This window comes from Anolis carolinensis, chromosome 2, assembly GCF_035594765.1.
Source record: "Anolis carolinensis isolate JA03-04 chromosome 2, rAnoCar3.1.pri, whole genome shotgun sequence".
In the NCBI taxonomy this organism is placed as follows: domain Eukaryota; kingdom Metazoa; phylum Chordata; class Lepidosauria; order Squamata; family Dactyloidae; genus Anolis; species Anolis carolinensis.
Genome location: NC_085842.1, coordinates 276,292,551 through 276,317,972, shown reverse-complemented (window position 1 = coordinate 276,317,972; position 25,422 = coordinate 276,292,551). Strand labels below are relative to the sequence as shown.

At 41.1% G+C, this 25,422-nt stretch overlaps 2 protein-coding genes across 8 annotated transcripts in view; one reads left to right on the top strand and one right to left on the bottom strand.

Moving 5' to 3' along the window:
* Positions 1–4,733, top strand: part of cast (calpastatin) — an 89,469-nt gene extending 84,736 nt beyond the window's left edge. For all 6 annotated transcript variants that reach the window (XM_062972244.1, XM_062972241.1, XM_062972243.1 and 3 more), the window contains 2 exons: positions 2,442–2,496; positions 3,369–4,733. In XM_062972244.1, coding sequence (XP_062828314.1) covers positions 2,442–2,492 — 51 coding nt within the window. In that variant the 3' untranslated portion in view covers positions 2,493–2,496; positions 3,369–4,733. The remainder of the gene's footprint in view (positions 1–2,441; positions 2,497–3,368) is intronic.
* Positions 1–25,422, bottom strand: part of erap1 (endoplasmic reticulum aminopeptidase 1) — a 37,658-nt gene continuing 12,236 nt past the window's right edge. For both annotated transcript variants that reach the window (XM_062972240.1, XM_008103068.3), the window contains exons 8-20: positions 25,216–25,347; positions 23,631–23,762; positions 23,416–23,481; positions 22,637–22,794; positions 21,904–21,983; positions 21,235–21,418; positions 19,907–20,063; positions 9,422–9,606; positions 8,955–9,116; positions 8,400–8,540; positions 8,220–8,301; positions 7,188–7,371; positions 1–2,469 (exon numbers count right to left, since the gene is read on the bottom strand). In XM_062972240.1, coding sequence (XP_062828310.1) covers positions 7,210–7,371; positions 8,220–8,301; positions 8,400–8,540; positions 8,955–9,116; positions 9,422–9,606; positions 19,907–20,063; positions 21,235–21,418; positions 21,904–21,983; positions 22,637–22,794; positions 23,416–23,481; positions 23,631–23,762; positions 25,216–25,347 — 1,641 coding nt within the window. In that variant the 3' untranslated portion in view covers positions 1–2,469; positions 7,188–7,209. The remainder of the gene's footprint in view (positions 2,470–7,187; positions 7,372–8,219; positions 8,302–8,399; positions 8,541–8,954; positions 9,117–9,421; positions 9,607–19,906; positions 20,064–21,234; positions 21,419–21,903; positions 21,984–22,636; positions 22,795–23,415; positions 23,482–23,630; positions 23,763–25,215; positions 25,348–25,422) is intronic.

Genomic DNA, 25,422 nt, shown 5'->3' with positions numbered 1-25,422 from the left:
TAAGGAATTGTTAGGTTTTTTATTAGAAGCATGAAATTGTACAGGTCGTGATTGGTTCAGTCACATTTAATGAGCTCAGATATTTTTTGGGTATCTTGCTTCAAATTCCCAAGTTTGGGAACCTATTATTTTGTCCTCCATTAAAAAAAATGACAGTGATTCCCAAAGCTGGTGTGCAGTTTGATAAAGATGGAAATACCAATAGGACAGTAGCTCTTCCTCACAGAACCTTGTATACATATCAAAGGGAGATGAATGTAAGGAGCAAAAGGTTTTAACTTTCTTCTGGTGGAACCATACAGTATATATTGTTAACTGCTGTCAAGTTGACTTTGACTTATGTTACTCTCATGAATGAGAGACCTCCAAGTCACCCTGCCAACAACCCCGCTCAGGTCTTGCTGTCTCAGGGCCATAGGTTCCCTGATTGAGCCTGTTCTTCTGGAATGGAGTCTTTTCCTACTGCCATTACTGTCTTTTCTAGTGAGTTGTGTATTCTCATGATGTTTCCAAAATACGATAGTCATAGAATCATAGAATCATAGAATAGTAGAGTTGGAAGAGACCTCATGGGCCATCCAGTCCAACCCCCTGCCAAGAAGCAGGAAATCGCATTCAAAGCACCCCCGACAGATGGCCATCCAGCCTCTGCTTAAAAGCCTCCAAGGAAGGAGCCTCCACCACAGCCCGGGGGAGAGAGTTCCACTGTCGAACAGCCCTCACAGTGAGGAAGTTCTTCCTGATGTTCAGGTGGAATCTCCTTTCCTGTAGTTTGAAGCCATTGTTCCGTGTCCTAGTCTGCAGGGCAGCAGAAAACAAGCTTGCTCCCTCCTCCCTATGACTTCCCTTCTCAGTTTAGTCATCTTGGATTCTAGGGAGTGTTCAGGCTTGATTTACTCTTGCATTCATTCATTTCTCTTTTTAACAGTTCTCAGTAATCATATACCAGCTTGCATGTTAGTACCTTTCATTCAGTATTAGTTGTTTCACTGTGGAATGAAACAATCTACTGTTTATGCTCATGTATAAGTCTTTAAAAAAGTTACAATCAACCCAAAAACTGCATTAACTACAAGTCAATGTAAGCATTGTATCTTAAATTATCAAAATGAAGTCATCCTCCTCCTCTGAATAGAGTGGCAAAAGGTGAGAGCTTAATCCATCCAATCTGCTGTGGTGCTGCTTCTGGCCTTTTTGGGGAAATGGCAGGGGCCAGGAACTGCTGCCCCCCCCCCCCGAGACAGCACTGGAACTTTTCTCTCTTCATGGACTTATATAGAGCCCCCTGAGGCACAGTGGATTAAACTCTTGTGCCGGCAGGACTGATGATTTGAAGGTTGGGTTGCTGACCTGAAGGGTGCCGGTTCGAATCCAACCCAGGGAGAATGTGGATGAGCTCTATCAGCTTCAGCTCCATATGAGAGAAGCCTCCCACAAAAATGGTTAAAAACATCCAGGTGTCCCCTGGGCAACATCCTTGCACACAGCAAATTTTCTCACACCAGAAGTGACTTGCAGTTTCTCAAGTCGCTCCTGACACAAAAACAGTACTTATACATGAGGTTGACTTATCTATGTGTATATAGGTACTTTAATCTTCTTACAGTTCTTACAGCTGTAGGTTCAAATATGTGACTTCTTTTAGTTTTATATGTTAAATTCATATGATTATTACTGCTCCAGTTGACCCGTCACAGTTGTGGTCAACTGGAACAAGCAGGGATGTGGAACCAAGTACTGTTTAGTTGTTCTTGGCTTCCAGCTCGAGGCAGCCTTGGCAAATATTCAGAAGTGATAGTAGTTATCGGTGAACAATATCCGGAACCACAGGTATCTACCCTTGATTTAGATGAGAAAATTGTTAACCACTCAGGTTTAAGGCCATTTTACTCATATGCAGATTTTGTTTCTGAGATGATATTGAATGATGTAAGGACATTTTATCTCGGATGGCTGGTATTTGCAGATCATTTGACTTTCAAGTGTTTGTAACCTTAGGCGAGTGTACCAGTTCAAATTGGATTTGACATCCAGTATTTGATGTCATAGAGGGAATACTTCCCTTCCAAACTGTTCCTTTCTCTTAGTACTTTTTGGTGGGGGGTAAAAGACGCATGCTGTTGTCCCTTCTAGCTAAGTATGGCTAACAACATGAGCAGATGGAATTTAAGTTTAAACACACACACACCTATCCAGCATCACTGCTCTGGATGTCACAACAAATGAGTCAATTAAAAATAAACTATTAGAACTGTAGCTAACTTTAGGTTTTCTATGTAACATAACTGGGCACTGTCAAAAGCTGCACTTCTCACTCCCTTATTCTTGACAAATGCGCACATGTTACGCTTTTAGTAATTCTTTTTAAAAATTATTTATCCAGTGTTTATTACATCAGTTGAAAATTCCAGCTAGTAATCTTGTTGTTTTATTCCTCTAAGGCAAAGGAGCAGTCTTCCAGTGCAAAATCTGAAAAACAAAAAAAGAGTTAAACAGGTAAGAACTATTAAGCTGCTTACAAACATCCATGATATGGCAATAATTTAGAAAAAAATGACATCTTCAAAAAGCCAAGTTTTTTAGACCTACAATTTAGGAGTTTATTTCGTTTGATGAGATTCCTGATACTTAAGATGATTAAAAAGAATAAAGGCCACTATGGACATACAGAGGGATCCTAAACACAAGGAGCGAGGAACCTGTCATCCTTCCTGGCCATGTTGGGTTGTGTCCCTGCCTTAAGAATGTGCAGACAGTGATAGCCTCCGCATTCTTCGGGATTCATTGCTGTTGCATAGTTCATCTGCACATTATTTCCTTTTTCTTTTTCACAATAGTACACTGATAATACCTATCAGAGCCCTGGTGGCGAAGTGCGTTAAAGCACTGAGCTGAAGACCGAAAGGTCCCAGGTTCAAACCGCTGTTTGTGAGTGGCCGCTGTTAGCTCCAGCTCCTGCCAACCTAGCAGTTCGAAAACATGCCAATGTGAGTAGATCAATAGGTACCGCTCCGGCGGGAAGGTAACGGTGCTCCATGCAGTCATGCCGGCCACATGACCTTGGAGGTGTCTTTGTGCCGGCTCTTTGGCTTAGAAATGGAGATGAGCACCAACCCCCAGAGTCAGACATGACTGGACTTAACGTCAGGAGAAACCTTTACCTCTTTAATACTTATTCTTCTGAGGAAATGAGCCACAAGTTCAGCAATCATATCATGTTCAAGATGTATCAAATTTGTTTCTGCTTTACTTGAATATTTTCAGTTATTATGTGGAACTTTTCTCAGTTTCACCTGATTGAAGTCTATTCTATGTAGTAAGCTCTTTTAACTACCTAAGTCTCAATTTCTCTTTCTTTTCTCCACTAGTGCAAAGAGTCTTCATGTTGGTGATGGATAACTGCACTTGAACAAAAACTATTTTGCAGAAGCAAGATAGCCTCCTGAGTGGTTTTATATCGTGGTATCTGGATATTTTGGCATGCTATGCACTTTTCGCTATTTTTGAGAATGAACTAACTTTTTTCTAGTCATTTATTTTCCTGTCCTTATTTTGTAATTTTCTTCAGTTCTGAGAGGGAAAGGATGCTTTATATTTGTATGAAATGTATTTCCTATAAATTTAATAGCAATTGAAAAAGTCTGCAGAGTTTTGCACATAATCTTCACATAGTGCCTGTAAATCTCGGTGAGTTCACAAAATAAGTGCTTGTGCACTTTTTCTCTATATATTTTAATATAATTCTTGATTTAAAGCAGCAGTTGGCAACTGATAGCCCTCCAGACATTGTGAGACTGCAGCTGATGGAAGCTGGAAATTCAACAATATCAAAAAGTCTCTAGGTGTCCAACCCTGCTTTAAAGATTCTGGATTGCAATGAACTTTCATATATCATCTACCTATTTAGGTCAATGGGTATTCCTTTGGGAGAATGGTAAAGGGAGCACCCATTTTGCAAGACTTTGAAGTAGAAACAGCCTAGAAGTTATACTTTCTTCCAACAATATAGTATTGAACATACACAGTGCCATTAGTATTTTCTTTTTAAAGACTTCAGTGCTTCCTGTCACCATCTTTGGTGCTACTAGCTTCCAGTAAGGATATAATAGTGCATCAGAACTACCAAATAATAAAATTTGGAGGAGATGCAGGTTAGCACACTCTTTAATGGACAAAATAGTACACAAGTTCAGCCACAAGACATATTCAGAAGACACAGAGCAGCTTTTTCCTGATATATATGTGCGGAGCAGATTTGAAGTTCATTTGGATGCAAGGCTTGCTCAAAACTCCCTGACGTATTGTTTGTTTCCTTTTGTATTTCTTGCAGTGAGAGAGGGGTTATGGCTCTAAGTACCAGATTCTGATAGGCTTTGCCCTTCTGATAGCATTACCCTTCTTAACTTGAGGGGTGTGATATTACTTGTTAGGTAAAATGGTTGAACTAGCTTTTTTATCTACCATTTTGTCAGATATGCAGGCCACCAAGAATATCACCTGTGCAAGCCCTTTTCAACTGCACTGGAGTTATCACAAGATCATGCCATTTTGCGCTATGGCTCTTGTTTTGTTTCAAAAGGAGGAAGAGTGGGAGATGTTCCCCATGGATTGCATCTTTCACTTTTAGAAAAATCAGAATTCAAGTTGTCCTTTACAATTTATATTAATACAGCACTGTATTTGACAGTCTGTATGGAAATTCTGTGTCACACTAATAAAGTTTTTGGAAAGTATTATCTTGTAATGAAATTGTGGGTTTTCATTAACACATCATTACTGTTGGAAGAGTTGTGTATGAGCAATGTTAATTCTCTCTGTTAAAAAGATATACACATTTCTTTAAATCCAGACCCTGCTTTGTCCATTCCTCCTCAAGGTTACAACATAACCAGTCCAGTAGCCAGCCAACTCAGTTGCATGTGCAGTTGTTTGATCAGGTCTTTACATATAGGCAGAATTGCAATTCTTTGTTTACAATACTTGACATGAGTCCTATGGTACACGTATCTCTGAATAAAATACCTCTTAGAATTCAAAATATGCAATTAAAACACTAATTCTTCATCATGATTACACCAGCTTTGCAAAAATAAATTAGTTAAAATAGTTTTTAATAATATTATATTAATATTGTCGCAGAGTTAAGCTATATACAGGGTGTTTGAAAAATAACTCCCTAGTTTAAAGTTAAAACACATTAAAACTAGAGAGTTCTTTTTCAAACACCCTGTATATCTGTCTAAAATAATGAATATTGTAATCCAAGCCTAAATCACACTTGAATCTGTAATTACAAAGTTAAGATAGGTTGAGATTCTTTTGTCTGATCTGTTTGGGATCAAAAGTGTTTTGCATTTTTTCCCAGATTTTGGAATGCCTGTATTTGCATATACTACTTACACAATGAGATATCTTGGAAATGGGATCCAAGTCTAAATACAAATTTCATTTATGCTCCATATACACCTTATACACATAGCATGAAGGTGATTTTATGGAATACTTTTAATAATTCTGTATATGAAACAAGGTTTGTATACAGTGAATCATCAGAAAGCAAAGATGTAACTATCTCAACCATCCATGTGGACAATTTGGGAGGCTTTCAGATATCTTGATAAGAATGCCCAACCCTTCTTAAAGTAAGATGTGAGAGGAAAACAATTGTTATCTGGTTTCAAGTGGGAATATTTTTCAGCTTGGGTTGCAGCACCATGTCTACCAGGCTCCAGGGAAAGGTTTTAGACAAGTAACTTCTTCACATATTTATTTTGCCGTCTGTGAAAATGTGGAACTAAGTATCCAACTGCCAAGATTTGAGCTTTTGAAAAAATGTTGACGTCCCAAAGCAATTCCAGACTGGAAACATATGTCTGCATTGGCACAACTACACTTCTATCTCTGCATAACTCATAAGCACATTTGTAAGCTCTGTAATTTTTTCAGTTAATTTTTTTTTACAATTCCAACTGTTTTTAAAAATTCTAATAAAACTTTAAATCCAAAAATTATAGCCTTAAAAGTAAGAGAGTGGGAGAGGAAGAGAATCCTGTTCTCTTTAATTACTTTGAAAGTGGAATGACCCCATCAATAGTGTAGGGCACATTGAATAAGAGGTGGGCAGCAGATTGGCAACAGGGTGCAGAAAGCAATGTGCAATTCTTACTTCAATGCTGGTTTGGTTCCACTATTGAAGTACTTATTGCACACTAAATGGGGACATAAACCATATACATCTGGCTGGGATTTCTGGGAGTTGTAGGCCAAAACACCTGGGGACCCACAGGTTGAGGACCACTGTCTTAGAGTAAAGACAATAAAGTCCTTACTATAATTTCTCCTGAATAATTTCTCCCATTCTAAGTTTTTGCAGATATACAGAACTGCAAATGTTGCACTGCTATAATGTGACCTTTTCCCAAAAAAGTAAAACAGGCAAGAATGAATGCTACAGACTATGTCAAGCAAGTTAATTTCATCTTAGATACAAAATAAACACTAAATTTTGTGAGCATGAGCAGGAGATGGCAAAACTTTGCTTCTACAGTACTTTTAAATTACTTTACATAAAACACTATGGACAAACAATGGTTAAAGTTTTACTGAATCAATTTAGTTCAATAAACCCAAACGTTTGTAGTTGGTTGGCAAGTCACAGAAAAGACTTAGCTTTTTCAGTTTGGCATATAATGCTAAGCTGCCACCAAAAGCAAAAGCATCAGTTATCTTTATGGCTGTGAGCCATTGCTTCAGCTCATAACAAGCCACCAATAATTTCTCCAAATAAGACCTAGGTCTCATTTGGAATGGAAATCCATGTTGCTTTCAAAGTCAAATATTGGTAAGTTCTGTTTTGCTTTATCAGGGACTCCTGCAAAAGTATTTTAAAATAGTGATGACCAATAAGCTCAACTAAAGCTTAGGAGCAATTTGTGTATAGATAACTCCACTCCAAGGTGCCAAGGCAGTTGCAGTGATACAATTTAGTAATGTTGCAAATACATAATGTCATATAGACAGAAGGTGTTAGTAGAGTTCTCTTGCCTTTGAAAATGGATTTATATGCTCAGACTTTTGTCACTAGAGTACATTCAAATATTACCACTCAGCAATCCAACAAGTTTATTTTCAGAATTTTATATTAACTCATTGTAGACAACATGTATTATGTCTTTTTCAGAACTTACATTTATCAATCCTGAAAACAAGTCAAGCAGACTTTAACCCACTGCTATTGATCTGTAACCACTTGATGATTTTTTCAAGGTTCTTATCCATCCAATTGATGTTTTCTTCAATGGTTTCTATTGTTTGTTGGACAGCACGGAGCTCAGAACTTTTTTTGTCCAAAGAGCTGAAGTATTCTTTAACCTGTGGGGTTAAACACATACTACAATAAATTTTTGTATCATTACCATTAATTGGTGTAGGATCTGAAAGTCAACATGGTGTAGTGGTTTGAACATTGGAACTGTGACTCTGGAGACCAGCGTTCAAATCCCTGCTTGGACATGGAAAACCACTGGGTGACCTTCAGCAAGTCATAAACTCTCAGTCTCCATTTATGCTCTGCTCTTTAATAAACCAATGCATTCCCAAACAGCCTTTTCTTTTACTTCTGATTTTTAGAATAAACATCCCAAACAGGGAGGATACTACACATTATTTATTGTTCACATGAAGTACCAAAAATGTATTGCTCATTTATCTACTCCAAGAACCTTTAAGATAACCCAGTGGTAGTTTTTTATTACAGTCCTCTAATTTCTGGATCATTTGTCCATCAAATTATAAATGCCTCACCTCTGGTTTGGCTCATTTTTGCAATAGTAATGACTTGCAGCAACTAGTATATATGCTACTCTGCTTCAGTGTGTTTATCTAACTTTTATTTAATTAAATTCTCAGCTTCTCAAAATTCTAGCTCTGATTCAATAAGAATAAAATCCAGGCCTTTTCTGTCAGCAATTAATCAGTCATTTATTAGAATACTTATATCCTTCCCTATATCCATGGATCTCAAGAGACGGTGTGGGATTTTAAGACTTTAATGCTTGATTTGTTTTCTACTATTGCTATTATTTTAGGCAAGCTAAACTAATTATAACATTTTAGGGGAGAAAAGAGTAAATAAACCATATGCATCTGATTCTATATTTGACCCAAATTAAAATTAAATCATGGAACCGTGTAACTAAGAATACGAAACATATACATACATCAGCAAGTTGAGCCTTTGTTGAATATTTATTTGTTACTCCAGTAATCATGTGTGCAATGGAATGTGAACCAAGGTCAAACCTACAAAGCAGTAATATGTATATTAAATTAATATCAGCATGGTTTAATGAAAAAACAGGAACAGAGATACTGGAAGAATATTAAGATTAGGTACCTACTTTTTTACAAGTGCCTGCCAATTGTCCTTCAAAAACTTCCAGGCTAATTGATAACCTACAGGATTCCTTCCAACACTTACAACAATATAAGGAAGATCTTGAGTCTTTATAATATCACCCTGCAGCCCTTGTTGCATCAACCTAATGTAAAACCAAAGACACCACTTTGCTGAAAAAAAGAAATATGATTTCCTAACACAGAATCTAATGTGGATAAAAGATCTACAGTGCAAACCTATACTTACTTACTTGGAAATAAGTCTTAACAGCTTTTTTTACACATCTGCAAAGTAGTTAGCATTTGACATTTTATGTAACCATCAACTGTAGTACCCTTAGAAATTTAAGAACACGGCAACTGCCACAAGGCAAGTGGCCATTCTTAGGTTAGCCAGCTGCTTGCTGGCCCTTTTAAGATTTTTAGTTAAAATAGGAAAAATCTAATTACATAGACATAAAGCAAATTTAATAACAGATGGAATTAAAATTATTAAATCACTATCCAATGCATATCATGGACTACACATTTGTGACTTATAAACCAACTATACTTACCACTGAAGCCTTTCTTTATTTTGGCTGAGGCTGAGGACAGTTTCAATCAATTGCTTTTCGGTATTGAACTCAGGTAGTTGGCATTTGCTGAAAAGGAAGTCCCAGCCCACATCTGTCTGTGCTCCAACAGCATATACAGCAAACTTAATATCATTGGGCAACCTGCAACAAATTGGGCTTCAAATTACATTCTGATGTGCATATCAATTTTTTTAAAAAAAACTATGGATGCAACTGTAAATTACTATGCACTTAAGACATCAACACTACAGAATGACAAGGGAAGTATTCAAATCACCTCCCCTTTTTCAGTTAAATCTATATAGGCAATCACTTGTGACGGGGTATGATTTCTGCCGAGGGTAGACTCCTGGTGGTGGGTCCATTGTAGGCCACTTTTACACTACATGCTTTATTTTGTGAAGATTAAGGATGCTGTTCTAACATGCTAAAAGTTAAATACTTACTTTAGTGTTCCATTGGAATGCTTCCATTTCATAAAGTATTCTTTTGCTTTGTCCACACATGGTTGGTACCTGCGCACACAGGCAAACATAAGAAGGGAGCTTCGAAGTATTCGCTCTGACATTGTGCCTTCATCATCCCAAGACTGTTTGTCAATCATGTTTTTAAACAGATTGACAATGTATCCCTAAAGTGAATTCATAAAGAGACAAATTAGTGGAGTGTCCTAAGTATCCCAGGAAGCCCCAGTGAAATTAATAACTTGGCCTAGAAAAGCATACCATCAAAAGTCATGGTACAATTGATAAAAATATATACCAAAATATATGAACTAAAATAAGTTCTGCAAACAAGTATTGTTATAAGGAAGGAGAACTGAATGATAAAATGAAAAATCACATTAGAGTCACAAATTGTTTAAGTAAGCATTTGATCATATAAAGTGGCTTATAGAAAAATCCACTTTGAGTTTTAGAGTTCTAACTAAAGTTAAACACATGCACACACAGAGGACCTTTGACTTCATTGCAGTTCAATGCCAACATATCATAAATACAATAAATACTTCACAAAGAACAACACTTTGCACACACATCCCAATCATACAAAGGAGCTGTTTTTCATAATAATAGTAAAACTATCTCCTCAAAGGACTCAGGGCAGTTTCCAATACAATGGAAAACATACAATAAGTTAAAAACATACAGCAATTAGGACATAATACCACATGAACATAAATGCATAAAACATATAATCAGTTAATGAAGATTTAAAACCTAATGACAAAAACTCCATCAATACACCCAGATACAGTGACCAGGATTCAGCATTGGAGTGGCCAACTTTAAGGTGCTAGGCGTGTCAGGTGCTACAGTATAGAGTAGGCAAGGAAGTGGGTAAAGTGCTAAGCGAGAGCATAGCTGGGAGGGCTAAGGGAGCTCTACACAAAGATCTGCTGAAGCCACCAGGTTTTCAGATCCTTACGAAATGAGGATAGAGGGGCTTGTTTGATCTTTCTGGGAAGGGCATTCCAGAGCCAGGGAGCCACCACCAAGAAGGCCTCTCCCTTGTCCTCACCAACCATGCTTGTGATGGCGGTGGGACCAAGAGGAGGGCCTCCCAGGAAGATCTTAGAGCATAAGGGAAGATGTGATCACGGAGATAGGCTTGGCCTGAGCTCTATAGGGCTTTATAGGTAATCACCTGCACCTTGAATTGGGACCGGCAGCTTATTGGCAGCCAGTGGAGCTGCTTTAGCAGAGGTGTTGTATGCTCCCTGTAATTAGCTCGTTAGGAGCCTGGCTGCTGAACTCTGAACCAGCTGGAGCTTCTGGGCCATCATTAAGGGCAACCCCATGTAGAGAGTATTGCAGTAATCCAGTCTGGATGTAACCAGGGCGTGGACCACCATGGCCAAGTCAGACTTCTCAAGATATGGTCACAGCTGGCGCACAAGATTTAATTGTTCAAAAGCCCTCCCGGCCACTGCCGACACCTGAGCATCAAGCGTCAGCGATAATCCAAGAGGACCCACAAGCTATGAACCTGTGCCCTCAGGGGGGAGTGTAACCCCGTCAACCACAGGTTGCCACCCAATATCCCGATCGGTCCCACGACTGACCAGGAGGATCTGTCTTATCTGGACTGAGCTTCAACTTGTTAGCCCTCATAGTCCATCACAGCTGTTAGGCACTGGTTTAGGGTCTGGGAGGCTTCCTTGGAGTTTGGTGGAAAGAAGTAGTAAAGTTGAGTATCATCCGCATAGAGATGGCACCAAACTCCAAAACTCCAGATGACCTCACCCAGCCGTTTCATGTTGATGTTAAAAAGAATGGGGGATATAATGGAGCCTTGCGGGAACACACAGGTCAAAGGCCAGGGGTTCGAGCAGGCATCCCCCAGCTTCACCAACTGGGTATGATCCTCCAGGAAGGAGAAGAGCCACTGCAAAGCAATGCCTCCAAAACCCATTCCTGAAAGCCATTCCAGAAGGATACCATGGTTGATGGTATCGAAAGCCATTGAGATATCCAGGAGAACCAACAGGGACACACTCCCCCTGTCTAGCTCTCTGTGGTGGTCATCCACCAAGGTGACCAAAGCCATCTCCGTACCATGGACAGGCCTAGAACCAGACTACAACGGGTCTAGATAATCAGTCTCATCCAAGAATCCCTAGAGCTGAGAGGCCACCACTCGCTCCAGAACCTTGCCCAAGAATGGAAGGTTGGAAACTGGCCAGTAGTTGTTTGGTACTGTGGGATCCTGGGACGCCGCCTTCAGAGTAGATAATACCATTGCTCTTTTAAGGCAAGCTGAAATATGTCTCTGTTCCAAGGATGCGTTTATAATCCTCATGAACCGCTTGGCCAACCCGCCCCCCCCCCCCTCCGCTGGCCAGCTAAATGAGCCAGGATGGGCAAGGGTCTAGAGCGCAAATGGTCGCTCTTACTGCTCCAAGAACCTTGTCAACGTCATCAGGCTGAACAAGTTGAAACGAATTCATCAAAACCAGACAGACAGGTGCCTCAGTTACATTTCTTGGTACTGCAACAATACTGGTGTCCAAGTTGGAACGTACCTGAACAACTTTATCTGCAAAACGATGTGCAAACTTGTCACGACCCAGGCTGCAGAGCACCAATAACCATACACAGAGGCCAGAATCTATCTAATATCTTTATTGTAGGAATATATAAAGTTAATAAAAACAAGTGTAGAAAATAGTCCAGAATTAGACCTTTCAGGAAAGGTCAGAATTAGTCCAAAAAAGCAATGTCCAATAAGAAATATTAAGGTCCAAAGTTGTAATCCAATAACCGAAACACTCACTTTGCCAAGCAAAGTGAGGGGAGATGACAAGGTCCTTTAGTCCATGAAACTTGAGCGAGGCTAGGAAATAACTTGATACTTGAAACAAGGCTTGAACGTGGAACAAGGTAACTAGGAACAAGAACAAGGTCCGTGGGATAACTTGGTAAAATCCGTGGTACAAGGCAAGGATTGGTTCTGGGAAACAAGGCAAAGTCCGTAGGTAAACAAAGGCTGGGAAGCAAGGCGAAGGCTGGATAGCAAGGCAAGGCTTGAGCGAGAGCGAGGCTTGAATCGGAGCGCGCTGTCCAGACACGACCCGCTCCGTAGGCTGACGAATTGACTCCGCGAAGTTACTACGCGGGTAAAACACCTAAATAGAGTCTAGCTTTCCCGCCGAAGCAGTTCTCTGGGAATCAGAACCGAAAGCTAACTCTGAGACCAGATGTGAGACTCCCCAAAGATTCTCACGAGAAGCAGTCTTAATTGGCCACATTCTTAGCTGCAATCCTCGCACTCCTGCGCGAAGCTGAATCCAAACTTCTCTGTTGTTTACAAAACTCCCGGCGCAAGAATACGGGAGAAGTAGGCTCTGGGCTTGTTTGACATACTTCTGGGAGACAACTTTCTTGCAGGTGCAAGGTTCCCAGATCTGCCTGGGAAGGATCTGGCTGAGAGGAATCCAGTTCAGACTGGGAAGGTAAAAAACCCAAGTTTTCATCTTCATCAGGAATTACAATGTCCTGTGCAGGACTACAAGGCCCATGGGTCATCACACTATCCCCCTCCTCAAGGCCCCTCCCAAACTGGGGCCCTCTCCCCGAGGCGCGAGGTCGTGGTTTGGTGGGATAGGTCTGATGAAAGCGACGGGTTAGATCAGGAGCATGGACTGTGGAGGCGTCTTCCCAAGAGCGTTCCTCAGGGCCAAAACCCACCCAGTCAATGAGATATTGTAGGCGGCGGCGGTGAAAGCGAGAATCCAAAATGTCCTCAACCTCGAACTCCTCCTCCCCATTCATCAAAACAGGAGGGGGGCCGGTTGGTCTGTATCAGGTCGCACACCATCCGCCGGAAGGAGCAGGGAACGGTGAAACACTGGGTGAATGCGCATTGAACGCGGAAGTTGGAGTTTGAAAGTCACGGGGTTTAATTGCGCCACCACTGGATAGGGACCAATGAAACGGGCATCTAACTTCCGGCAAGGGCGGTGGGAGGGCAGAAAGCGAGTGGACAGGAAGACCCGATCTCCTACCTTGATTTCGGGGCCCGGCTGGCGATGTTTGTCAGCGTGGCGTTTATAGTCCTCCTTGGCTTGGTCCAGTTGCTGGAGCAAAAGTTGTTGCACCGCTGTGAGTTCCTGCAGCCAATCCTCTGCTGCGGGAACCTCTGAAGTTTCAATGACAGGGGGGAAGAAACGTGGATGGAAGCCGTAGTTTGCAAAGAACGGCGTTTCTTTTGTAGAAGCTTGAACTCCATTGTTGTAGGCAAACTCAGACAGTGGTAACAGAGAAGCCCAATTGTCCTGTTGATAGTTTACATAACAGCGAAGATACTGCTCCAAAGTGGCATTGGTGCGCTCCGTTTGCCCATCTGTTTGGGGATGATGAGCTGAAGATAAGCGAGAGTCTATGCCCAATAGTTTTTGTAGTGCCTTCCAAAAACGAGAGGTGAATTGAGATCCACGGTCTGTGACTAAACTCTTGGGCAATCCATGTAGTCTGAAAACATGTTGAAGAAATAGATCCGCAGTTTCCTTGGCCGTGGGGAGGCCTTCGCAGGGAATGAAATGGGCTAACTTGGTGAATAGGTCCACCACCACTAAGATCGTGGTGAATCCACAGGAAGGTGGTAGGTCAGTGATGAAATCCGCAGAAATTATTTCCCATGGGCGAGATGGGGTAGGAAGGGGGTGTAAAAGCCCTGAGGGCTTCTCCCTTCGTATCTTGGAGCGCTGGCATACTGGGCAGGTGTTGACATATTTTTCCACATCCTTGCGGATCTTGGGCCACCAAAAATCCCTTAGGATCAAATGCATAGTTTTAAATAGTCCGAAGTGTCCTGCTGGTTTGCAGTCATGACACAGACGAAGCGCTTTTTCCCTGCCCGGTCCGGGTGGGATATAAACATGATTTCTATAGCAGAGCAGCCCATCTTTAAGCGAAAAGGGGAAATGCAGACCTTGGCGAAGTTGGTCCTGCGCCCAGGCATCTGCTTGCTGACTAGCCCTGATTTCTTGAGCACAGATGGGTCCTGGAGTAGGGGAAGTTGAACCAATGGGAATGGATTTGGTGTTCCCCACCGTGAGCGTGGCAAAGTTCTCAGGTTGTAGCAGTTGGGATTCAAAGGTCTCCTTGCGTCCTGCAGCGTATTCCGGTTTACGTGACAGGGCGTCTGCTTGCTTGGTTTGGGCTGGGGTCACATAATGGATCTGGAAGTTGAAACGTTCAAAGAATAAAGCCCAACGTTGCTGCCTCTGATTTAGTTTGCGGGCAGTTCTTAGATGTTCTAGATTACGATGATCAGTGTGGACTTCAATGGGAAATTTGGCCCCTTCTAGCCAATGTCTCCAAGTTTCAAAGGCTGCCTTTATGGCCAGTAGTTCTTTTTCCCAAATGGTGTAATTCCTCTCTGGTGTGGTTAGTTGACGAGAATAAAAGGCACAGGGGTGGAGGTGATCTCCCACCGGTTGTAAGAGTACAGCCCCAATTGCCACATCAGAGGCGTCCGCTTGCACCACAAAAGGGGTTCCAGGATTTGGGTGCTGTAGAATTGGCTGGGAGGTGAATAGTTTCTTTAGTTGCTGGAACCCTTTCTCTGCTTGATCAGTCCAGCGGAAAGGCTGCTTTCCACGGATGCAGCTAGTGATGGGGTCGGACCAGCGGGCAAAATCTGGAATGAACTTGCGGTAGTAGTTCGCGAACCCCAAGAAACGCTGCACCTCTTTCTTGTTAGTTGGCGCCCGCCATTCCAATACTGCTGAAACTTTGGCTGGATCCATGGAAAGCCCTAGAGGCGAGATGCGGTAACCAAGGAAATCTACCTCTTGTAGATCAAAAGCGCATTTTTCCAGCTTGGCATAAAGTCCATGATCCCGCAATCGTTGTAACACCATTTTGACGTGGTTCTCATGTTCTGATTGTGATCTGGAAAACACCAAAAAATCGTCCAGGTAGATTATCAAGAACCTGTCTAGATAGTCCTGAAAAATGTCATTGACAAAATGCTGGAACGTTGCGGGGGCTCCGCATAAACCGAAATTCATAACTCGGGACTCGAATAATCCGAATTTGGTCTGGAAGGCGGTCTTCCACTCGTCCCCTTCCCTGATGCGAACTAAGTTGTAAGCCCCCCGAAGATCCAGCTTGGTGTAAACCTTGGCTCCTCGAAGCCGATCCAGTAGATCCGAGATTAAGGGCAGGGGATAGCTGTTCCGCTTGGTGATATTGTTCAATGCTCTGTAGTCCACCACCAAGCGTAGTTCCCCTGACTTCTTCTTCACAAACATCACTGGGGAGGCGGCTGGGGATTGAGAGGGTCTGATGAATCCCTTGCGAAGGTTTGTCTCTAGGAATTCCCTGAGAGCTTCTTGCTCTGGTTCAGTCAGGGAGTAGAGATGCCCTCGCGGGATCGGGGCCCCCTCCACCAAGTCAATGGCACAGTCATAAGGTCTATGTGGGGGTAATTTTTCGGCTTCTTTCTCATTGAATACATCCCAATACTCGGAGTACTTCTTTGGCAAGGTGATGATGGGCTCGGTGTCTGTGGCATGGCATACCTTGGCTACGAGGCAATGGTTTTGGCAGTACGGTGAAGCAAACTGCAGTTCTCTGTTGGACCAGGAGATGTTAGGGTCGTGGAGAGTCAGCCATGGAATTCCCAAAATCACAGGGAAATGGGGGACCTCGGTAACAAAGAAGGAAATCTCTTCCATATGTTCCCTTATCCACATCCTGGTGGGTTCCGACCACTGACTTACGGGGCCCGTCTTGAGGGGACGGCCGTCTATGGCTTGCACCACACGGGCATTCTTGAAATCATGATATTGTAATCCCAGAGAGTCGGCATACTCTCTATCGATGAAATTGTTGGTAGCTCCAGAGTCTATCATGGCGTGGATCATGACGGGTCCCCTTTTTGCTGACCATAATGTGACCACGAGAAGGAACAGGACCCCGGTTGGCGGCTCTTGGATGGATTTTTTGACCGGGTTGGCGAGCCTCTCTACACCCGGTCGTTGGCTTCCCCCGCCGGCTGTGTGCCAGTCGGCTCAGACGCCTTCGTCTCCGTGGAGGACGCCGCCGCAAGACGGGCGGCAGGCTTCCCTTTGGCTGGGCACTCTCTGGCGAAGTGGCCCCCGTTCCCACAGTACCAGCAGAGGTTTAAGCGTTGACGACGGGCCTTCTCGGCGGCATCTAGTCTGGGACGCACATTGCCCAACTGCATCGGCACCTCCTCGCCTCCTCTGGGGTATGGGGTTGGCGGTGGGGGTCTCCACACCGGACGTGGCTGAACGCTGGCGGGAGCGGGGGGTTTTGCCCCGGCTCTACTGCCCTGGCCTCGAACCCACTGTTTCCTGTTGGCAATCATGACTTCAGCCCGTAAACATTGATCAATGAGTGCCTCGAGGGTCTGGGGAGGATCCACCTTGGAGATTTCTTCCAGCATTTCAATGTTGAGACCCTCCCGGAATTGTCCCCTGAGGGCTACATCGTTCCAGCCGGTGTTGTGGGCCAGCACTCGGAACTCGGCTATATACTGAGACATAGGTCTGTCTCCTTGGAAAAGGCGACGGAGTTTGTGACCGGCTGCCTCCAAATTGTCCTCGATTCCCCAAGTCTCCTTGAGGTGGTCCAAGAAGTGTTGCGCTGATCTTAGGTGTGGAGAGGTTTGGTCGAACAGTGCCGTCGCCCAGCTGGCCGCTGGCCCGTCTAGAAGACTGTAAACCCATGCCACTTTGATGTCTTCTTGGGGAAACTCGGCAGCACGGGCCTCCAGATAAGCTTGACATTGGCGACGGAAGACATGAACCTTAGAAGCTTCTCCAGTAAACTTGGTTGGCAACGCCATGGCCGGAAGACGAACACCGCGTTCCTTCAAACCCCTTATTTCTCCATCCTGTGCATTGAGCTTATCACGGATTCGGTCCACCTCTTCCTTGTCGATGGTGTAGGTAATCGGCTGGCCGCTCGGCCCAGGTACGACTCCGGTAGACATTCTGGCCGAGGTTAATTGGTGCTTAGGGTGGCGGAGTCAAACTGTCACGACCCAGGCTGCAGAGCACCAATAACCATACACAGAGGCCAGAATCTATCTAATATCTTTATTGTAGGAATATATAAAGTTAATAAAAACAAGTGTAGAAAATAGTCCAGAATTAGACCTTTCAGGAAAGGTCAGAATTAGTCCAAAAAAGCAATGTCCAATAAGAAATATTAAGGTCCAAAGTTGTAATCCAATAACCGAAACACTCACTTTGCCAAGCAAAGTGAGGGGAGATGACAAGGTCCTTTAGTCCATGAAACTTGAGCGAGGCTAGGAAATAACTTGATACTTGAAACAAGGCTTGAACGTGGAACAAGGTAACTAGGAACAAGAACAAGGTCCGTGGGATAACTTGGTAAAATCCGTGGTACAAGGCAAGGATTGGTTCTGGGAAACAAGGCAAAGTCCGTAGGTAAACAAAGGCTGGGAAGCAAGGCGAAGGCTGGATAGCAAGGCAAGGCTTGAGCGAGAGCGAGGCTTGAATCGGAGCGCGCTGTCCAGACACGACCCGCTCCGTAGGCTGACGAATTGACTCCGCGAAGTTACTACGCGGGTAAAACACCTAAATAGAGTCTAGCTTTCCCGCCGAAGCAGTTCTCTGGGAATCAGAACCGAAAGCTAACTCTGAGACCAGATGTGAGACTCCCCAAAGATTCTCACGAGAAGCAGTCTTAATTGGCCACATTCTTAGCTGCAATCCTCGCACTCCTGCGCGAAGCTGAATCCAAACTTCTCTGTTGTTTACAAAACTCCCGGCGCAAGAATACGGGAGAAGTAGGCTCTGGGCTTGTTTGACATACTTCTGGGAGACAACTTTCTTGCAGGTGCAAGGTTCCCAGATCTGCCTGGGAAGGATCTGGCTGAGAGGAATCCAGTTCAGACTGGGAAGGTAAAAAACCCAAGTTTTCATCTTCATCAGGAATTACAATGTCCTGTGCAGGACTACAAGGCCCATGGGTCATCACAAAACTTGCTGCATCAGGCTGCCAGGTGGTCAGGGGCCTCCCCCCCTCATGAGGGTGGAGGAGTTCCCTGACCACCCGAAACAGCTCCACTGGTCTATTATTTGCAGACGCTATGCACGCCTTACAGCCTTACAGTTTGTTGCCTACAATAGTTATTTTCTTCCTCTATCTTGCATAAATAATAAAAGATACCAGTCTGAGAACTGCTGTCATTGCTAGTTCATTAAAAAAACTATAAAGAGACAGTACCTGACACATCAAGTGCAAAAACAGACATTTTTCCCAGACAAAAAATCTTCTATTTACAACAGCAAAAAGACCTGCATTAACACAAGGAACCATCTGATCCCTTTACTGAAACTATTGGTACAGCCTGTATATGTATAGAATACCTGCTTTACCATGTGTTTCATGTACTAATTAGCTGTCACTTCAGCCTGAATACTAGTCTGAAACACATTTAATTTCTTATTTTGTAAGTTCTTTACACAATGTGTTATGACCAAGTTTTATTGCACATGTCAGTTTGCTGTGATTGGAAATTTACCAGATAAACCTAACCAAGAGTCAGCTTTGTATTTTCAAAGTACCCTGGGTGACAAGGAATGTATAAAAGCATGGTAGGAAATGGTAACTGGCAGAATGTGCCTTATGGGTTGAGTGCGGGTGGAGAGAACACTGCCTTAGAGAAACAGGATCCTCGGCTGTTCTCATCTGCTTCACATACCTACATTCTATTGCTTTATCACAGCTCTTTGTTGTATTAAACCATATTATCTTTGTCACGTGTTTATGTTACTGGACTAAAAGATTCTCAGAAAAGAATAATCTATTTGTAATATATTGTTTCAACAATTTTATTAATATTGACTAGTTACACAGAGTATTTTCAGGGACAGGGAGAAAAGGATTGTTTCCTCGTACCCCAGAAGCCTCATACGCCTTCTGATCATGTGCTCCCAGAATGCTACAAGTTTCAAAAGAAAGTATAAATTTGCAAAAAAAAATTGTTTCACCTCTCTGCCAGCTAAATCAACCAGATTGGAATCCCATTCATGAACTGAAAAGTGCCTTTTGGTCACAGATGGGCAATTCTGAATCTATCCCTGTGTGTCTATGTGCAATAAAGCCCACAGTTTTCTACATTCCTGCTCAATATCAATAAGATATGAGACTATACTTTGCTCAACAATACAATTTCCTTCAACAATACAATTTCCTTCCCCACATATATTTTTGTTGTTTTTTGTAACCACTTCCATTGGAGTCCACCTATTAAGTGGCTCTACATACTGTCTCCTCTGCATGTTATATAAAAATGCTTACATAATTCCCCACTGATTCTACAACAGATGGTTGCTCCTTTTGTTAGCTTCTGTCTCCAGGATTAAATATGTGAGTGGACAGCCTGCAAATGCCACTACTACCTGGACTTTCCCTCCAATTTACCTTTAACTGATGTTCAGTCTCATTCATATCCCTCTTCTCCAGCAGTTTGTACAAAGGAATAAGTTCATCCAATCCTTGATGCACAGGGATATTTTCTGATTCATGTTTTAGGTATAATGTTAAATCAAGAGCTTTGGTAATGGACAGCTTTCCAGCACTGTGGAGAACAGGAAGCATTAAGCATATAAAATGTTTTAAGTGACTGATCCATTCCTATGTAAAGAATTTTCTATTTAATAATACAATGTGAACATCTCTTTTCCAGCATTCCAAAATTCAAAATAATCCAAGATTGTCCACACAGGTGGCTGAAACAGTGACATCACTGCCATCTGATAGTTCAATATACATAAATGTTGTTTTGGACACAAAATTATAAAAAATATCTTCAGGATGTTTGTAGGGGGTATATAGAAAATATTAATTTCATATTGTAGACATTATATATGAAAACTCAGGTATTCCAAAAATGCCAAAATCCAAAACACTTCTGGCCTCAAGCATTTTGGATATGGGATATGCATTCTGTATACATCAAAAATGTATATTCAGTGAATAATTATGTTCTCAAAATATACATTATGATAATATAGTGCCCAGTGTTGCTTAGGACAATGAACTATGTCAACAGATGTATATTTATTGATGCCATTCAAAACAAATAGATTAGGATATGCAAACAGGCTACAAGCTTCTTGTAGTGCCTATGCTTACAAGTACAATTTCTAAGGCAGGATGGGCAAATTCTTAGGGGCCAGGGAATAATCCCCTCAACTCCACTTCCTCTGCAGTCCCTTTCACAATGATGACTGGAAATGACATCACACCTCTTCCTGCTCACTATTTTGAGAGGGACTGAGGAAGAAAATGTATGATTTTGAAGATAATATGGGGCTCTGGGGAGCTTGTGGGGGTGCAATTATATTTGCATATATTTGCATATATTCAGCACTCTACATGGTTTAAATGCAAAAATTGTTCTCAAAGTAAACCAGAATTTTGGTTGAGACACTGATAGGGGGATTTGTGGGGTCTATTATAGGGCGAAAACCCTCTGTCTTAACAGAGACACAAGTATGATGCTGGTGAAAATGGAACTAGTATCTGCAAAGGGCTACTACACACAGGAAAAGAAATCTTTAAAGGACAAATACTAACACACAATGGGTTTCTAATCCTAGGAAGAAGAAATAATTCTTCCACTATTTGTGGAGTTATGTCTCTGGAAAGCTCTGGTTTCCATTATTTGTTTGTTGCATTGGGCCATCCTACAAAACAATGAAGTTTGCTATCTATTTAGTCATATAGTTGTGCTCATCATTCCTTACCTCACCAATTGGAATGCGCTGTTGATAAGGCTGGCCCTATCATTACTGCTGAGTATTTTATGGTTTTCTTTTAGAAGACGAATCAGAGCATCCCATCCATCTTCACCATAGTGCACAATATAATAACCATTCATTCCTACATTAAATTTTATCCATTCCACTTCTTCTGGGAGTATGATATAATCTATAAATAAAACATTATGGACAGTAGCATGTCAATGACTTTTTCTATACTAGCAAAAAACACGAAACAAAAACAAACCCACCCAACCACCTAAATGTCTAGCATCATTGTCTACATCTGTCTACAAATGTTAATCTCAACTTCTGGCATCCTTGTGACCTTAGAGCAGGCCTCTTCGACCTGCAGCTCTCCAGGTGTTTGGACCTCTAATTTCCAGAAGCCATGGCCAGCTTGTTCAATGGTCAGGAATTCTGAGACCTGAAATCCAAAACACTGGAGGCCACAGGCTGAAGAGGTCTGCCTTAGAGTCTTCTATTAAATAGCTGTGACTAGGAGATCAATTTTGTTTTCAATGGCTGAAGAAAAGGACATTGCAGCTCTGGACGCTTTCTACTTCTTAAAATATTTGATAATAACATTGTTATGCATTTTATTGTTTGAAAACATTGCTGTCTACCTTTCAATGTGAATTAGATCTCACACACCTGTTCTTGTTGTCAGCAAAAACCTTTGAATAACATTTGATTTACTGGTAATATATGTTAATGGAATATGCCACAGATTCCTAAAACAAAAGAAAGATGAGTCAACATTATTAAGTTAAATAGTTACTGTGAACATCATAGATGGTTAGTGAGAAACAAAAAAAATCATTTCATTAGTCATGAAGAGTAACAGGGAATTGTAACTCAAAATACCTCTGGTTATGAAGACAAGGTTGTTGCTAGCAGAAATGCCAGGATAACTACTCTACTGGGTGAGATTTGCTAGTAGAAGGCCAAAATAGGTGGAGTAGTGAAGCTAGAGAAGTTACTCCAGATCCAAACTTCCACCAGGTCAGGGGCAGCCACAATGTTAACATCATGTTAAACTTTGCTATTACTGTTCTTGTGTAACTACAAGTCATTTCTGACTCGTAATGCCTCTAAGGTGACCCTATCACACACAATCTCTTTCAGTTTCTTTCTTGAGACTGATTTGTCAAAGATCTCTCATAGTCCCATTCCAACACTTAAGCCACTATACTACACTTGGGGAAGGGGTAAAGTAATGCTTTTTAACTAATATCTCTAGGCTGGGAATGCTTTGGATTCAACAAAGCTTCAGCTGGCTCTACTGTCAACTCTGCTGATCCTTGCCAATTCTGGATTGTGTTCTTAGTCAGAAATTTATGTCTAGACTTTAAAATATGAAGTTCACTTGTTCCTTCAGCATTACCCTTTGGGTGAAGCAAAATTAGAGCTCTTCATATAGTGTTCCTGTTGCAGATGGACGTTCCTTCCTTTTACTGTCACAGTGACTAATGGATATCCTTTTTGTAGAGTCCAAGTGTTCATTATTGCTGTTACATCATTGATAGCACTTTTTGTCCAGTGCTACATATCATGGTCACAAATACAAAAGGAAATAAACACTGCTTAACAAACAACGTTAGAGGTTAAACAAACAGATTATATTTGTGTGACTTTTCACAAGGAAAGAATAATCTCAACTAGAATATGGTGTTTTTAATATATGGCAAGAGAACATTTAATAAACACTTTATATAGTTTAGCCTCCTAAAACAGTTAAACGATATCATGGATACATTCTCTTTTTCTTCTGGAATTCTCTTTTTCTTTGTCCACCTAACCTCATACAGAATTAAACTAGGGAAAATGGTATTATTTCTTATTTCCTCTGAATTACAGTTTTAAAAAAATAGCCAAATATAGAGGAAAAACAGAAAGCATATTTTGCTTCTGCATAAATGAACTACTGCAAACCGCAGTGTCATGAATATCCTCTCCTCTTTTCATCTGCAAGTATGAAAACTTCTCTGTTAACCTGACATTATAGCACTGACAACTTCCCTTGTTATTTTAGGATTCAAGAATATATTCCTAACTATCAGATATCAAGTGCTGTCCACCTTTATTAGTGAAAAGAATTTCTAACACTTTGGAGAAATATTTACAGGCTTCTAAATACAAACATGGAATAAAACACAAGCTTACAGAGCTTGAGATTGTTTCCTTGTTGCTTGCACAAACTCCAGCAGCAGCAGCATCCATAGAGCAGCCCTAAAACATTCACAGGATAAAATTAAACAGAGTTACCCAATACTTCACAACTTGAACAAGTACTGCTGTTCCAAATAGCAGTTTCAGTTGGTAACACTTTTAAGATGATTGCTGACTTGGCAGTTTGTAAGAGAATAAGTAATACTTGCATCTGACAAACTGTTCCACAGATCTTTGTTTTGTGTATTTTGATAGCTGAATTTCGACAAGTATTTCACAAGTCCAGCCTTAAACACCTCTGGACTGAGGTAATCCTGTAACATGTTCAGAATACAAGCTCCCTGAAAAAAGGAATTAAACAATGTAGTTTATGAAATTAATTTTTGAAAATCTATTAATCACAAGTCTGAATTAAAAATATGTCATTGTTTTCTGCTCCAGCTAGAAAGTTTCTAAGCTTTGTTTTCTCATTTTTAGGTTCATTCAAAACATCTTTGTTTCTATAAATTAAAATACAATTAAGTAGCATTCTTCATATATAAGATATAAAAAACAGCCTAAAATAGCATAATCCAGATGTAATTACTGCCAAAGTTGTTTCTACCAAGTACTGACTCAGTGGGTGGAAACTTATTCAACTAACAAGTGCCAGGATACTTTTGTTTTCTTAACCTCTGTGCTTCATAGTGTTCAGTATCTTATGCACATGAAGCAATAACAATGTCAATGAAATCTGTTACAGGTTGTGGAAAAGTAAACTATGTGAATGTGTGAAAACTTCACTCCTTTTGTATTTTTGTACATTAAAATAAACAAATAATGTGCTGTCAATGATAGCAGTAAGGTAAAAACTATGGATCCCTAATCTCTACCACAATGGAGCCAATGGGAGTCTGAATTCATATACATCTCACCAGAACCAAGGAAAGCATATACGGTATATTAGAGAGAAACAAAAATGAAATTCTAATCTGCAAACTTCTGTTGAATTTAAATTTGATGATATCAAAAAGCAGTAAAATGATTTTGGTGACCTAACTGAAATTACAACTGCAAAAAACCCACCTGAGTACCTTGAAACTGTCACAATGTTTTTTATCCAAATATATTCTTACATTGGTTTATATATTCAGAATTACTGTATGTACTCATGTATAAGTTAAAAACGCCCAAAAAAGGGTTGACTTATACATGGGCAATTGTAAATACTGTATCTTTACGCTTACTCAAAAAAGGAACCAGTGAGTAGAATAGCAAAAGGTAAGGGTTTAGTCCATCCTTGAAGAACCTAAAACAAGCAATGACCCCCTCTACTCTCTCGGTCATGACACCGCTTCTAGCCTTTTGATGATGGTCAAGAGGTATCCTTTAAAGAGTTAAGGTGTTTTCCCTTTTCTGTGGAATGATCCTCAAAAGATGTAAGGGTCAAATCAAAATCCATAATTTTGGGCATAAAACTTGCATTTGACTTATACATTAAGTCTATACACAAGAATAAGTGTCATGCTTTTGTTACTCAGACAGTGCCATTTAAACACAAGAGAATGGAACAAGAAGGCAGAAATATAAAATATCAAGGAGTAATCCACACTCCTTTCCAAAAATTCAGCGAGGACTCCAAATACTCAGTAGTCTATGGGAGAATAAAATGCAAGGGAATGGGGAATGAAATGGAGTGTAAAATGGAGATAAAATGGCAAAGGGTGTGGTTGGTAAATAAAAGCAAAGGTTTTTTGTTTTTTTTACATAAGAGCAATAAAACCCAGATGAGACCTCACAAAAAAATTCCTTTACCTTATCATAGGAAACATCATCAAACATTTCTAGAATCTGAGATGGCTCTTCAACAGGAGTAGATATTGGATGTGAAGAATTTAGAGCATCTACTTCCATGGCTTCAAAATATTTGTTTAAAAAATAATCTTCCTATTAAAAGAAAAAAGTTGAAATATTCCTTTAAAAGTTTTTAGATTTATTTTGAATTACTTGCTAAAGCAGGGA